The 13,300-nt window shown below is 37.1% G+C and overlaps 1 protein-coding gene across 6 annotated transcripts in view; it reads left to right on the top strand.

Annotated features, from left to right (window-relative positions):
* Positions 1-12,846, top strand: part of SECISBP2L (SECIS binding protein 2 like) — a 47,922-nt gene extending 35,076 nt beyond the window's left edge. For all 6 annotated transcript variants that reach the window (XM_008521521.2, XM_008521522.2, XM_008521519.2 and 3 more), the window contains 3 exons: positions 562-716; positions 4,228-4,447; positions 8,539-12,846. In XM_008521521.2, the coding sequence (XP_008519743.1) occupies positions 562-716; positions 4,228-4,447; positions 8,539-9,221 (1,058 nt within the window). In that variant the 3' untranslated portion in view covers positions 9,222-12,846. The remainder of the gene's footprint in view (positions 1-561; positions 717-4,227; positions 4,448-8,538) is intronic.
* Positions 12,847-13,300: the final 454 nt, after the last annotated feature.

Raw genomic sequence — 13,300 nt, forward strand, 5'->3', positions numbered from 1 at the left:
AACCAGCAGTTGCGAACAGAGGCCCTTGGGTGGGCCAGCACACAAGTACTTTGTACTGTGTCCCGCACCCTTGTTTGTCCTTTTTCATGGAGAAGCCACTGTGGGTGATCGGAGTGGACAGGTGCATGAAGTAGCAGTAGTGAGCATGTTCTCCACAGGGAAGAAGTACCAATAAAAACAGTAATGTACAGTCTATCTTACTGCATGTGATAGGTTGCTACTTGAGCTGAGAGATTGGATAAAGGAGTCAGCCACTATTAACAATTTTAATTAATTTCCTTTTAATAGTTATTGAATTGAAATTTGACTCCTGCTATGCTAATCTGTATGGAGAGACAAAAATATTGCCATTGAAGGAATTTGGACTTTTACTGGGGAGAAAGAACATGCATACATATATCCATACAAATTCAAATAGTAAAATGTGTGGAATAGCATAAATGCCACAAACATTCATAGAATTCTTTGCTGCTATGTTTTATGCTATAGCAGTTGGATGCTAAAATAGCTCCATTTAGGAAATAACTAAGTTGAAACCTCTGCATGTGTTGACTTTCTCAGGTGGCCTGGATGAGGCTCTCTATAATGTTATAGCCATGGCACGGGAACAAGAAATTCCTTTTGTGTTTGCCCTTGGAAGAAAAGCTCTAGGACGCTGTGTGAACAAGCTGGTTCCTGTTAGTGTAGTGGGAATCTTCAACTACTTTGGTGCTGAGGTAAGACTTTAGAAGACATGCTTCTTCACTCTCCCCTGCCCCCCAAGATAGTACATTTTCTGTTGACACATGCCAGTGTTACGTTTAAGCATTTGAAGACGTGAGATGACTCTCCAAGAATGAGTGGAAAATTCTTGAGTATTTCATTTCCTTTTTTAGTGTTGAAAATATTTTACTGTTAATCCTACAACATTTTGAAAAGATTTTAGCTCCTCTTTCTGCCACAGTGGTTTTTTTATCCTGGGTTCAACTATGTAGCACTGATAATTTAACTGCTGGGTAAAGATACCCAATATTATACAATGTAAAATAGTTTTCTTCAATCTGTATGTTGGGTATATTTTTTGGTACTAGGAGTCAAAAGAGAAATTTCCTTTAGAAAATGAAATTCCTAAACCAGTTGTCAGGATAATTCTGCACCTATGATACATCTTCATCTTCCTCTTACAATCTACTAATACGAAGCTTTGCCCATAGAAGGTGATAATATAGAGGTTATTGATTTAGAGTAGTGCTTGTTAACTGCTAATGTTTTAAGACTTTTTTATGAAATTGATTCTAAAGTGTTTTGTGATACTACTGATGGACCATTTTCCCTCTTCTCAACCATACTATTTTCGTATATCTAAGTGTCTCTCCTTTCCTATCCGGTCACCATGTTTGCATACCCCATCCCCTATCCATTCAGTTTCTCTCCCACTACCCATGAAGTTGTCTTTGTACCCACCTGCTCTGAGTATATAATTAAGACTTGTCCTCCCACAGTAGCCTATGCTTTTCTCAGTTATAGGTATCACACTGCCTTGCTGTAGTTTATGTGTTTCTTCCCCTTTAATTGTGAGTTCTTGAGGGCAGACCCCTTGTCTTTGTATCCCTGACAGCTTTCACATTACTTGAGTATGAGCAGGTGATAAGTGTTTGTTTAATAAATTGTGTGGTAGATGTGTATCTGCCTGCTATGTTAAATTATATCTGAGAGTTTGGGTTGATAAATACTTCTAGGGGAAAGAAAGGTAATATATAAGGTCATCTAATAAAAGTGTACTCCTTTTTTGGTTCAGTATTAGTTTATGGAATAGGAATGGGATGAGGGTCAGGAAAAGTAGACATGTTTGTTTTTAATTGTATTGACTTCTTATTGAATTATATGTATTAGATTGTGTGGTTTTATATTATAAAATGCTTGTGACTTTTGTTTGCACGTTGTTTTACTCGCCTACTACCGTTTTGAGGTAAGTTATTGTTTAAACCAAAATACAGTCTTAAAATGGAGGTAAAGGAAATATTGATATATTACCAAGTATATCCATTCACAGTGACGTGGTGCACCTAAGTTGTTTTTACCGTCAATTAAAACTAACCTTTGAATTAAGCTTCCTATCCTTATCCAATTCAAGGCTTTTATTCCCTGATAAGCTTCTCTATTCAATTTTATTCTCTGCTTTTATATTCTTTTATTCTCAATAATTTTTAGGTTTTATTTATATTGTAAAATGAATGTTGATTTCAAAATCACATATCCATTTGCCTATTTTCTTCTTGTTGGCTTCTTAAATGCACAGTTAAACATTGCAAACAAATATTTATGAAGTCTGTTACATGTGACACATAGCGTATGTTTTTAACAGAATCCATCCTCCCTCTTTTTAGAAAATGAATCTTGACAGTATTTTTTTTCTTTTCTTTTTTCTTTTTTTTTGGTAAGGAAGATTATCCCTGAACTAACATCAGCGGCCAATCCTCCTGTTTTTACTGAGGAAAGTTGGCCCTGAGCTACCATCTGTGCCCATCTTCCTCTGTTTTATATGTGGGACGCCTGCCACAGCATGGCTTGCTAAGTGGTGCGTAGATCTGCACCCGGGATCTGTAGCTGCAAACCCTGGGCCACCGAAGCAGAGCGCGCACACTTAACCACTGTGCCACTGAGCTGGCCCCCTTAAAAATATTTTTGGTACTATTACTAATTAGTGTTTACCCCCTTCAAAAAATGAACACACTTAACAACAGCCTTTATTGTACCTGCTACTTTAAACAATTTAAACTGCACCTGGGTAAAGCATGCTGCTTATGTTTTTCCTTTTTGAGTTTAATTTTCAGAGACTTTATTATTCCACAGCAATGAGATACTTTCTGCCATGCTTTTGCCTTGTGATGGTTTATACTTAAATGACAGTGTCTTGGTAAAAAAGAAAACAATTGTACTGTACTTTTCCTCCCGTTGTCTGAAAAAGTAATTTTATACATAAAATTAAATATATTCTTAAAAATGTCCAGGTCATGTTTACCATCTGAAGTTCTTTTCTTAATGTGTGGGGGTGCTGCATTGTGATACTAAATCAAGACATTAACAAGAATAGAAGGTTGTTGAATTATGATGTAAGAACCACTAAAAGTCATCGTTGTATGATTGTCTTTCTGGTGACTATGGAAACTTCAGTTTTCTTTGGACATCGTTGGACATCATAATTATTGAAGTACAACTTTAATGCTATATGAATTTTGCCATTTTATTAACATGAGTATTTTCTGTCACCTACCATTTCATTGGAATTATTTATCCCATTCATGTTCATTTCTGTTTCACTGATGGAGGAACTACTGGTGATTTAGCTCCACATTCTACTTCCAGGCTCTTTATTCTGTTTTCATAATTTGGCTTTGTCCCAGTGTCTTTGGCTGGTGTATCTTTTGTCGTATTTTCATCATCTTCAAGGCCCCAGCTAGCCATATCATCACTGACTTCTTTTCACTCTTCTTCAAGTTCTTCCCACAAGCAAACATTACCGGGAACTTTGAATTTCTACAGAGACTGCCATCTTCTTCTACATCGTTGGACACTACCCTGCACACATTCATTCCCTTATGTGCTAACCCATATTGGATTCTTCACTGCTTCCCAAACAAACCTTATGTTTTCTTATATCAGTCCCTTTGTGCATGGTTTTGCATGCTTGGTTAAGAATACCCTATCTTCATCCCTCAAAATTGTATCTAGTTTTCAAGGCCTATATCAGATATCATCTTACTTTGTGAATTCCTCACTGATGCCCAGCAGTTAGACTTGATGTCTCCTCCAAAAGCCACAACGCTTGGTACATCTCAAGGCATTTACGATTATTGTGTCTTGAATTATAGCTGCTTCCTGTCTTCTTCCAGCCACATGGAAGGTTCCTTGAGAGCAGAGTGGTGTTCCAGTTGCCTTTGTGCCCACTGTAGTGCCAGAGGCTAAAGGGTGCAGTTGTTGAACTGATAAACTCTGCAAGAGAACTTTTAATGTATCACGTTTAGTGACTAATATTGAATCAAGAAATTTCCTCAAACTTGTGAGAATTAAATAGATGATATATGTAAGTTACAGAGTGTTTTATAAGGTTCTGTGGTTTGTATACCACTTGGATTTTGTGCTGGCTGAAAGTGTATCTGATTCTGAAACAGTAGAGATATGTATTGCTAATAATAGGAATAAAAAGTATAACAAAAAATGGGCTAATCAAACTCTCTTTCTTTGTAGAGTCTGTTCAATAAGTTAGTAGCCCTCACTGAGGAAGCCAGGAGAGCCTACAAAGATATGGTTGCAGCACTGGAGCAAGAGCAGGCCGAGGAAGCCTCAAAGAACGTGAAGAAGGGGCCGCACCACATGGGGCACTCTCGGAACCCCTCTGCAGCCAGCGCCATTTCCTTCTGCAGTGTTATTTCTGAACCCATCTCTGAAGTTAATGAAAAGGAATATGGTAAGTTGTTACATACCATTTTAAATAACTTAAAGTTTGAAATAATTTAAGTGATTAAAATCATTTTGAAAATGACTTTCCATGCTACCTTTTGTTTTTATCTGTATTCTTGATTATTCAGATTTTTCTCAGAATTTTGTTTAAAAAATTCCATTCAACATGTCCATTAAAAATTACGAGGATATTTGGGCCTGAGGTTTTCTGTGAGACCCTGGAATTTAGTCACAGTTCCAAAATCTTAAAAAAGACATCCCGAAGGGATTTAAGAAGCAAAATGCACCATACTTGTGACCTGTAACTAAGTAAATTCTAGGAAGTTTTATTCTAATACTTTATACTTAGTTATTAAAATTTTGTATTTACTAAGTAAATGAAAGACATGCATACTATTCAATCTGAGCTTATAAAACCTAGATTGTGACTTTTGTTTTGAGTTAAATCTGATAGTAGTCAAAAAGAAGTAGAGACTGAAAAATGCAATTTATGTGTAATGTTTAAAGTAACATTATTGACTGCACTCTACAGCTTAGTAATTTCCTTGCCTTGCTTCTACTATATACTTTGAGCTAAGTTCTCCGCTTTCTTGATCTAGTTTCTGGTTAGTTTCCCCTATTCTTCTTTCTCTTTTTTTAAATAGTATAGCCACTTCCTTCACCTTGGCTCCTTATTCTTCACTTAGCTTTCTCTTCTCTTAGCTTTCTAATCTGTTTGGGAGTTTACCAAATAGCTGTTGCCACCTAATATCTAACATCTAAAAAACTAAGTCCTCGTTTTTCTTCCTTTCTTCTCATACTCCCTGTCTGTGATTGTAGTTAAATGTTTGGAATTCTTTTGACAAAGCTCTAGACCAAAGGCAGTTAACAAGTTATTGTGAGCCTTTTTAGGAAACTGTGGGTCAAGGATAAGTGGTACTGGCTTTAGAGGCAGACATGTTTCTTTGACTGGAGTGATACTAGTTGAAAATAAAGAAGATAAAGAGAAAGTGCCACCTTTGTAAATGAGATCAGTTCTCTGTATATAGTGAAATGCTAGATCTCAAAGGCAAACTACAAGATAAATTCATAAAGCTGGGGTTTGGGCAAATGACCATGATCTTCATATGGACGCATAAAAAGAAAAGTTATGAAAAGAACCTCTCAGAGATTTAGGAGATGTTTTCAAAAGGTACTAGATTTAAAGAGTTCAAAGATTGAAGCCTTGGCTTTTACACTCTCTCTGGGGGATTTCAGCATAATTGATTAATCTTTGGGCCTCATATTTCTTGTTAGTAAAATGAGGAGGGTTCATCTATGTCATCTGTAAGGTTCCATTCAAATCTAAAATTCTGTGGTCTAATGGTTGCATCCTAAGGAAGGATTTAGATAGAACCTTAAAGACTCTGACCTGATGAGCTGATTATCAGATGCCAACAAAATGTGTGGAAATAATCGTAAATGAAATTGAGAGTAAAGCATGAAGTTATTCTGTCCATATCAGATGCATTCATCAGTAAACATAAAACCCACTAATGTGGCCTAAGATATTAGGTTATTTAATGATTTCACAGCGTCGTCATGGTCCCTAGCTCTTTCCTTCCATTCTCAGTGGCTTCTTATTCTTGTGCTTATCATCTCATGTTCATAAATGGTTCTGTGGCTCTGAGCATAGCAACAGTCAAAAGCAGGAGGTTCAGGCAATGTGCTCCTTTTATCAGTGAAGGAAACAATTTTCAGAAGACTCCTCTTTTATTTGGCGAGAGCCAATCGCATGACTTTTCTTAGCTGCAAGGGAAACTTGGGCAAGAGAATATTTGCCAGAGGGGAGTGGGATGGCCACAATAGGCTAAGAACTGTTTAATTCACCTCCTGGGACTGGGTTCAAGTCCATCTCAAGTTTGGGGCTTCTGATAGCCAGGAAGAAAAGGAGGAAAGATTGTTGGGTAAACAACAGACAGTGTCTTTCATGCCATCCTGGCACAAGATTTCTGAAATGTTTTCTTTTGATTTCCATGGTTTAAAGAAAAAACAAAGCTGAGAAAGGGATGCTAATCATTGATAGAATAGAAAGGCTCCTGTGATAGTCTAGTCTTATTGTCCCTTGTGTACACCTCTTGATGGCTAATTGCAGAGTCCCTTGTCTCTGTTTCTAAGGTGATATTTCCCTTTTCTTTCGGAAGGTCGCATCTGGCTTTCAGCTCCCCTACTGAGTAGATGACTGCCCAAGACTGGACCTGGAGAGAGGTCAGCCTGGCTCAGTCTACTGACCTCCTTCCTTTTCCGTGTTCCTTTGACTCATTGTCAAGGGAAAGCTGGGACTTTTTCCAAGACCCCAAGTGAATTCTTGTAGTTCTTTTGAAGGAGGAAAAAAAACGTTGGAAGGAAATATAAATATGCATCTAAAATTTTAAAAAATTTTATACCTTAAAGTTATTCTTTTGTTTAATTAAATATATGTTTGAAAATTTTTGTTTAATAAGCATTTTTCCCCCTAGCGTTTACTATATGCCAACCATAGGGACATAGAGATGAGCAGGAGTAGGAGTGAGGAGGGAGGGGGTGGAACAGCAAACACAAAATAAGTGTTTTTGAACTGTAGATGCAGAAAGTGCTGTGGGGGTTCAGGTTAGTGGCTGTCTCAGGAAAGTCTTCATTTTTACACTAAAAATAGAACTACTATATGATGTCATAGTTCCACTTTTGAATATTTAATCTGAAGAAAATGAAAACACTAACTTGAAAAGATACATGCATCCCCATGTTCATTGCAGCATTTTGTAAATAGCCAAGATATGGAAACAACCTGAGTGTGTCTATTGATAGATGAATGGATAAAGATGTGGTGTATGTATGTATATGCAATGGAGTATTACTCAGCCATAAAAAAAGAATGAAATCTGCCATTTGTAACATAAATGGATGGACCTTGAGGGCATTATGCTAAATGAAGTAAGTTAGACAGAGAAAGACAAATATCATGTGATCTCACTTGTATGTGGAATCTAAAGAAAAAAAAAAGAACACCAAGCTCACAGATACGTAGAACAAACAGATTGGTGGTTGCCAGAGGCAGGAGGTGTGGGGTAGGTGAAAGGGGTAAAGGGAATCAAGAGGTACAAACTTCCAGTTATAAAATAAGTCAGTCCTGGGGATGTTATGTACAGCATAGTGACTATAGTTAATCATGCTGTATTGTATATTTGAAAGTTGGTAAGAGAGTAAATCTTAAAATTCCTCATCTCTAGAAAAAAAATTCTTTGCAAGTATGTGTAGTGGCAGACATCAACTAGACTCATTTTGTAATTTATACAAATATAGAATCATTATGTTGTACACCTGAAATTAATATAATGTTATATGTCAATTATAAAAATAAGATGAAAAGAAAATAAAACACAGGAAAAAAAGTAGGAAAGTAAGAGAGCTGTCCTTCATCTCCTGGTTCCTAGTACATTTTTTGCTCTGAACTGACTTCCTGTCATTAAAAGTAATTTAGATTATCACCATTGTATTATATAATAACAATTTTTTTTTTAACTCCCAAAGTCACTTGGTAAGCCAAGCCACATATATCATAAAACAAAATTTCACAGATGTTGGAAATGCTTGGATGGCTTCTTTGCTTATAAGTGGAAACACAAGTCCCATTACAGGCCAAAAGATAGCTCTTAGGTAACTTGCTGAAGGAGCCTGATACAGACTTGTCAAATCAGAACTCTTTCTGCTGGACATCTTGGCTCTGCCATCTGTGACTTGTGGATTCTTGAGCGCAGTACACCTCAAGGCCAAAAAAAAGGCGATTCATTGATTTTCATGAATATATGGATTTTATATATGAACGTCAATGAGCTCCTGTTGGTATTAGATCTTTTGCATTCTGAGACATTAATAAACTTATTTTGGCCTCCTTGTTTCTTTACCTTAAATCACATTTTTGAAAGTTATTTTCCTTTGATAACATTTAAACTAGAACTAGAATAAACCAAGTTTTTAGTTTTTCCAGTCAGTTGGTGAGGGAAGAACAAACAAATTCCTAGTTTGTTCTTCCCTCTTTTAAGAGTTACATGATTCTGAAACAGTGTTGTGGTTCTTAAAAATTCTGTTCGATATTTGCAGAAACGAATTGGAGAAACATGGTGGAAACTTCAGATGGACTGGAAACGTCAGAAAATGAGCGAGAGATTTCCTGTAAGCACAGCACATCTGAAAAACCCAGTAAAGCTCCATTTGACACAGCTCCTGTAGGGAAGCAGCCATCTTTAGTGGCCGCAGGCAGTGCTACCTCAGCTACAAACCCTGGGAAAGCAACAGTGAGCGAGAAAGAGGAAGTGAAGCCAGATGACCTAGAATGGGCCTCTCAGCAGAGTACAGAGACCGGCTCTTTGGATGGCAGTTGCCGAGATCTTTTGAATTCCTCCATCACCAGCACCACTAGCACTCTTGTACCTGGTATGCTTGAAGAAGAGGATGATGAAGAGGAGGAGGAGGAAGAAGATTACACTCATGAACCCATATCTGTAGAAGTACAGCTTAATAGTAGAATTGAGTCCTGGGTGTCTGAGACCCAAAGAACGATGGAAACTCTTCAGCTTGGAAAAACGCTGAATGGTTCTGAGGAAGACAATGCAGAGCCAAGTGGGGAAGAGGAAGCAGAGGCTCCAGAGGTTCTGGAGCCACGGATGGACAGTGAGACCTGGACTACTGACCACCACGCAAATCAGGAGCAGCAGAAGCCCAGCAGCTGCAGCTCGCTGAGCACCGAGCACTCCGATTCTCATTATGCACCCCCGGATCCGTAACTCAGGAAACGTCGGCGCTCTCTCCTGCTGTGTAAGGGTTGCAGCCATTGTCTTTTATGCTTCATCTCAACACTTTTCACTGTCCAGTATTTAATATCCGACAGAAATATTTTTGTAGCTGTCTTTTACTTGTTTTGTTATGATCTATGGCTTAGCTTTTAATTAGCATCTAAGTGTCTTTCTAAGAACTGTGTGGAAAATAAAACAATTATTTCAGCTTATTTCGTTATGGAATATAATGATTAACAAAGGAGACAACCAGGTCCTAAAGAAAATGAATTTAAAATACTTGTTTAGAGTCATTTTGAAAGTTAGAGATCAAGGTTCTAAGGGTAGAAGCAGTTGCCCATGTTTGCTTCCAGACTGTGCCTCCTTCACTCTAGTTTGTCAGATCAAAAAGTTGTTTGGGCTTCTTCAACAGAGAACTGGAGGTAGAGTTAGGAAACTAAAAAAAAGCCTGAGAGTAACTAAGTCACAAAGTGTTGTGTGTTAAAAATTGATGCAACTTTTATTTGGTCCACATGCTTATTTCAGAATAAATCATGATCATTGTAATCCATTAAAATCAGTGATCATTGTAATCCATTAAAGTTGGAAGGGCTAAAACAGAGCCTCTAATACTTAGACTGGCAAAGGAGCCACTGTGATAGATTAGAGCTGGCCTTCTTTGCGGAAAGTGATAGATGTAGTGTTTAGTAGTGAAAAGTCACCCATGGCAGGACCTTCCAGGTTCTCGCTCATATTTGCTTCTTACTTACCTCAGGAATGCTCTTGTACATAGTCGTATTTACGTAAAGTTAGGCAGATTTTGACAGGTGAATATCTGTAACCGATGGCCTGACTACAGCACTTACATGTAAACTATCCAGAAACAAAGTCTTATATTGGTGTGTTCTCTTGCATGCTTCTGATTCAGGACTCTGTGGATTTGAGATATGGAGTTGATGGGTATCTAAACTTGTCCTGAGTGAAAAACTGTTTCCCCTTTTTTGAACATAGATATTTTGCCCCTAGCCTTGAACACCTGCTGTGTAACACTGACCATAGTTACAGATAGGAGGTCAGAGAAAGGAACTTTACACAACTTAAAGCATGTATCCTGATAATTAAGGCTTGGAAGAGGAAGTTTTGAAGAGAAGAGAAAGTTGTTCTAATTGTGCTGAAACTATTAGATAATCGATTTAAAGTGTGCAGATATATGCAGGTATTAAGTGTTGATCACTTTTATTATCTCTGCCCTTCTCTAGGAATGTGTATACCTGCTTAGGAGAAATTAAACTTACTGAGGTAAATGTTTTGTTTGCTAGCCAGTTACCACCTGGTAGTGACCTCTGGAAGTTTATATAATGGTGGGAGAATTACAAATTACCCGTTTTTCTGTCTTCCCTCCAACAGCCCCCCTCCCCCCCCAGCTGACCAACACTTGCACACACACGCCAGCTTCACACTTATAAGCTGCCGCCAGCAGGCACAGAACCAAGGAGGGAGGGGTATTTTCCCTGTGCTGGTTTTATGGGGCGGGGCCCTGCCTCACAGAGGCAGGAGGGAAGAATTGAGCAGATTCTTTATTGAATGCATTGGGACCACTGTGCTAGTTGTGAATGTTTTATAATGCTGGCATTTTGTTGCAGGAGAGATCGGATTCTTGGTTGATGATTTAGTATTTGTGAATTGTGAAAGTTTAGGAGCGTTGCTGTGTGGAAAATGTCGGTCTGTCAGCTTTATTAGTATGCTAAAAGGGGACATTTGTACTGTCCTGTCTAAACTGTTCTCCAGTATAGACTTCTTAGACACAAGAGTATCCAGTACTTAAAGAACGCAGCATGTAAGGAATGAAGCCTCTGAAATAGTAATCATGGATTTAAATGTGGCAGATCTTACTGTCTACACAATTTGGAAGTGATAGTTGGCTTAAAGAAATGATAGAGGTTTTGAACTACTGACAATCTTAAAAGTGAATTTAAAAATTTTTCATACTTTTTAATGATGTAAATTTCCTTTGCTTGGTGTCAGTGATTCAGATAACTCTTGATCTTGAGGGTAATGGCTTTTCAAAGATTTCTTATATTTTATATCTCTTCTGAACGAGAACTGTCATTTTAGATTTTTGACATTTGTATCAAAAGAGAAGTTGAGGAAATCTTCATAACACCAATAACTTTTAAGTTTGCTATAGACCTCAGAAGTGTTCAGTTACGTATTCAGTAAATGCTTTTACACGTGCAGCATCTTCTGCTAGCAAACCCAAGGGACCACAGCCTTTTTTATATGAGACAGGTGACGTCTAAAGGACAACCCAAAATTTATTAAAGGAAATGCTACTGTGTTGAAAGTATGCTTACATAAGTATTAATAATGTCTTTATAATTTGTTTCCTTTAGGTAAATTCTGGAATTTGTGTATATTATATACAGGAGGAGGTGTGAAAATTAGGAAAGTGTCTTTTTTGGATCTAGGGGTGAGTGGCTCTTTGGTGACCGAGAAAGAGATCTAATGGTAAGAGTAGGGGTTCATCATCACAGGAAATAAAAACCATAGTGATTTGCTTCCTTAGTGTGTAGAGGTTGTTTTGCTGGCAATAATTAATATTAGATTTCTGTTTCAATACAGAAGTATATGAATTACAATATGAATTGCACTCCCAAGACTAGATTTCTGCTTCAGTAGGTTTGTTTGCTGTGAAGATTACTTCTCAAAAGACAAATGTTTATATTAGCTTAAATTTTGGTTTAAATATGCTTGTAAATGATGTAATATATTTCTTTTGACTAAACATGGGAAAAATAATGTGTGTTATACATTGAAAAGTTTTTAAAGGCTTTGACTGGAAGTCATTTTTGCAGAGATGGTATTTTACATGCTTCCAGTATTTGGAAAAGAATTAGTCAAAAGGAATTCACATAGTTTAAATATTGAGAAATTAATATCCGAATAATGTACTTGTCTGATTTCTTAATAAGCTGGGGGAGGTGGGGGGGGGAGTTGTAATGTGCAAATGAGTAGTAAACTCTACATTCATTTTTCAACTCTTTAACATAAAACTGTTAAATCTTAACACGTTACTTTAATGTATGTGTAAAGAAGTATTACTGTTTGTAAAGCTGCTGTTTGCTTTAAACAAACCCTCTTGTCATTTAAGTATTTTCTGTATGTTGTGCCAACAGATTAGAACATTAACTTATCCCTTGAAAAACTTTATCATTTTTTGATTTAAAAAATTTTCTGTGAAATAATTTCTTTACAGACATCTTCCTCCTTCCTTGCCCCGTCCAACCTTTACACACATCACAGAATCAACCAAACTTTGCCTAATCTGAAATATGAATTCTAATTAAAGATAACAATTTACACTTTGTTGGCACATCACATCTTAAAAGTATTTGTATTATTTTATAATTTAATTTCTAAATATACCACACAAATTTATAATTTAATGTCTTAATTGTAATGCTCTAATAAAAAGCTAGCAAAATTAGTATGAATTATAACATGAAGGGATTTTCAGTTTGTTCTTTTGCTGATGAAGGATAATTGTTGTATCACATTTTGGGGATAATAACAGCTTTTTTGCACTATGTAAATACTAGTGGAGATTCTTCTGTAACTAATAAAATGATTATTGAAATGTAGTCTTTCATTTCAGAATAGGTACTCATGACTTGCCCAACGTGTAGGATAGAGAAAAAAAGAAAATTCCAGTTTATGTTATTGCTTATTGCTTTCATGGGTTTGGCAAAGAAGGTTGTAAACTCTGCAAGAAGGAGTATCAGTAAAAATCTCCCTTTGGAGTGGTTGTTGTGATCTGTGGCACAGGCCTCGGCATGTCGCCAGACCATCCTAGTGTCAGGAGGAGGCTCCTACAGATTCCTTCTCCTTTTTATGCTAGTTACTGTGTGCCAGGCACTGTTCTAGCCGTTTCCCAACATTAACTCATTTAATTCTCACAACAGCCCTGTGAGGAGCTACTGTTGTTTTAGATGATGAAACAGAGATGTTAAGTAAGTTGCCCAAGATCCCCATGCTGGTAAATGGCAGAACTGGAATTCAGACTCAGTCCCGTGACCACATCCATGCTTTTA

Source organism: Equus przewalskii, chromosome 1 (genome assembly GCF_037783145.1).
Source record: "Equus przewalskii isolate Varuska chromosome 1, EquPr2, whole genome shotgun sequence".
In the NCBI taxonomy this organism is placed as follows: Eukaryota; Metazoa; Chordata; class Mammalia; order Perissodactyla; family Equidae; genus Equus; species Equus przewalskii.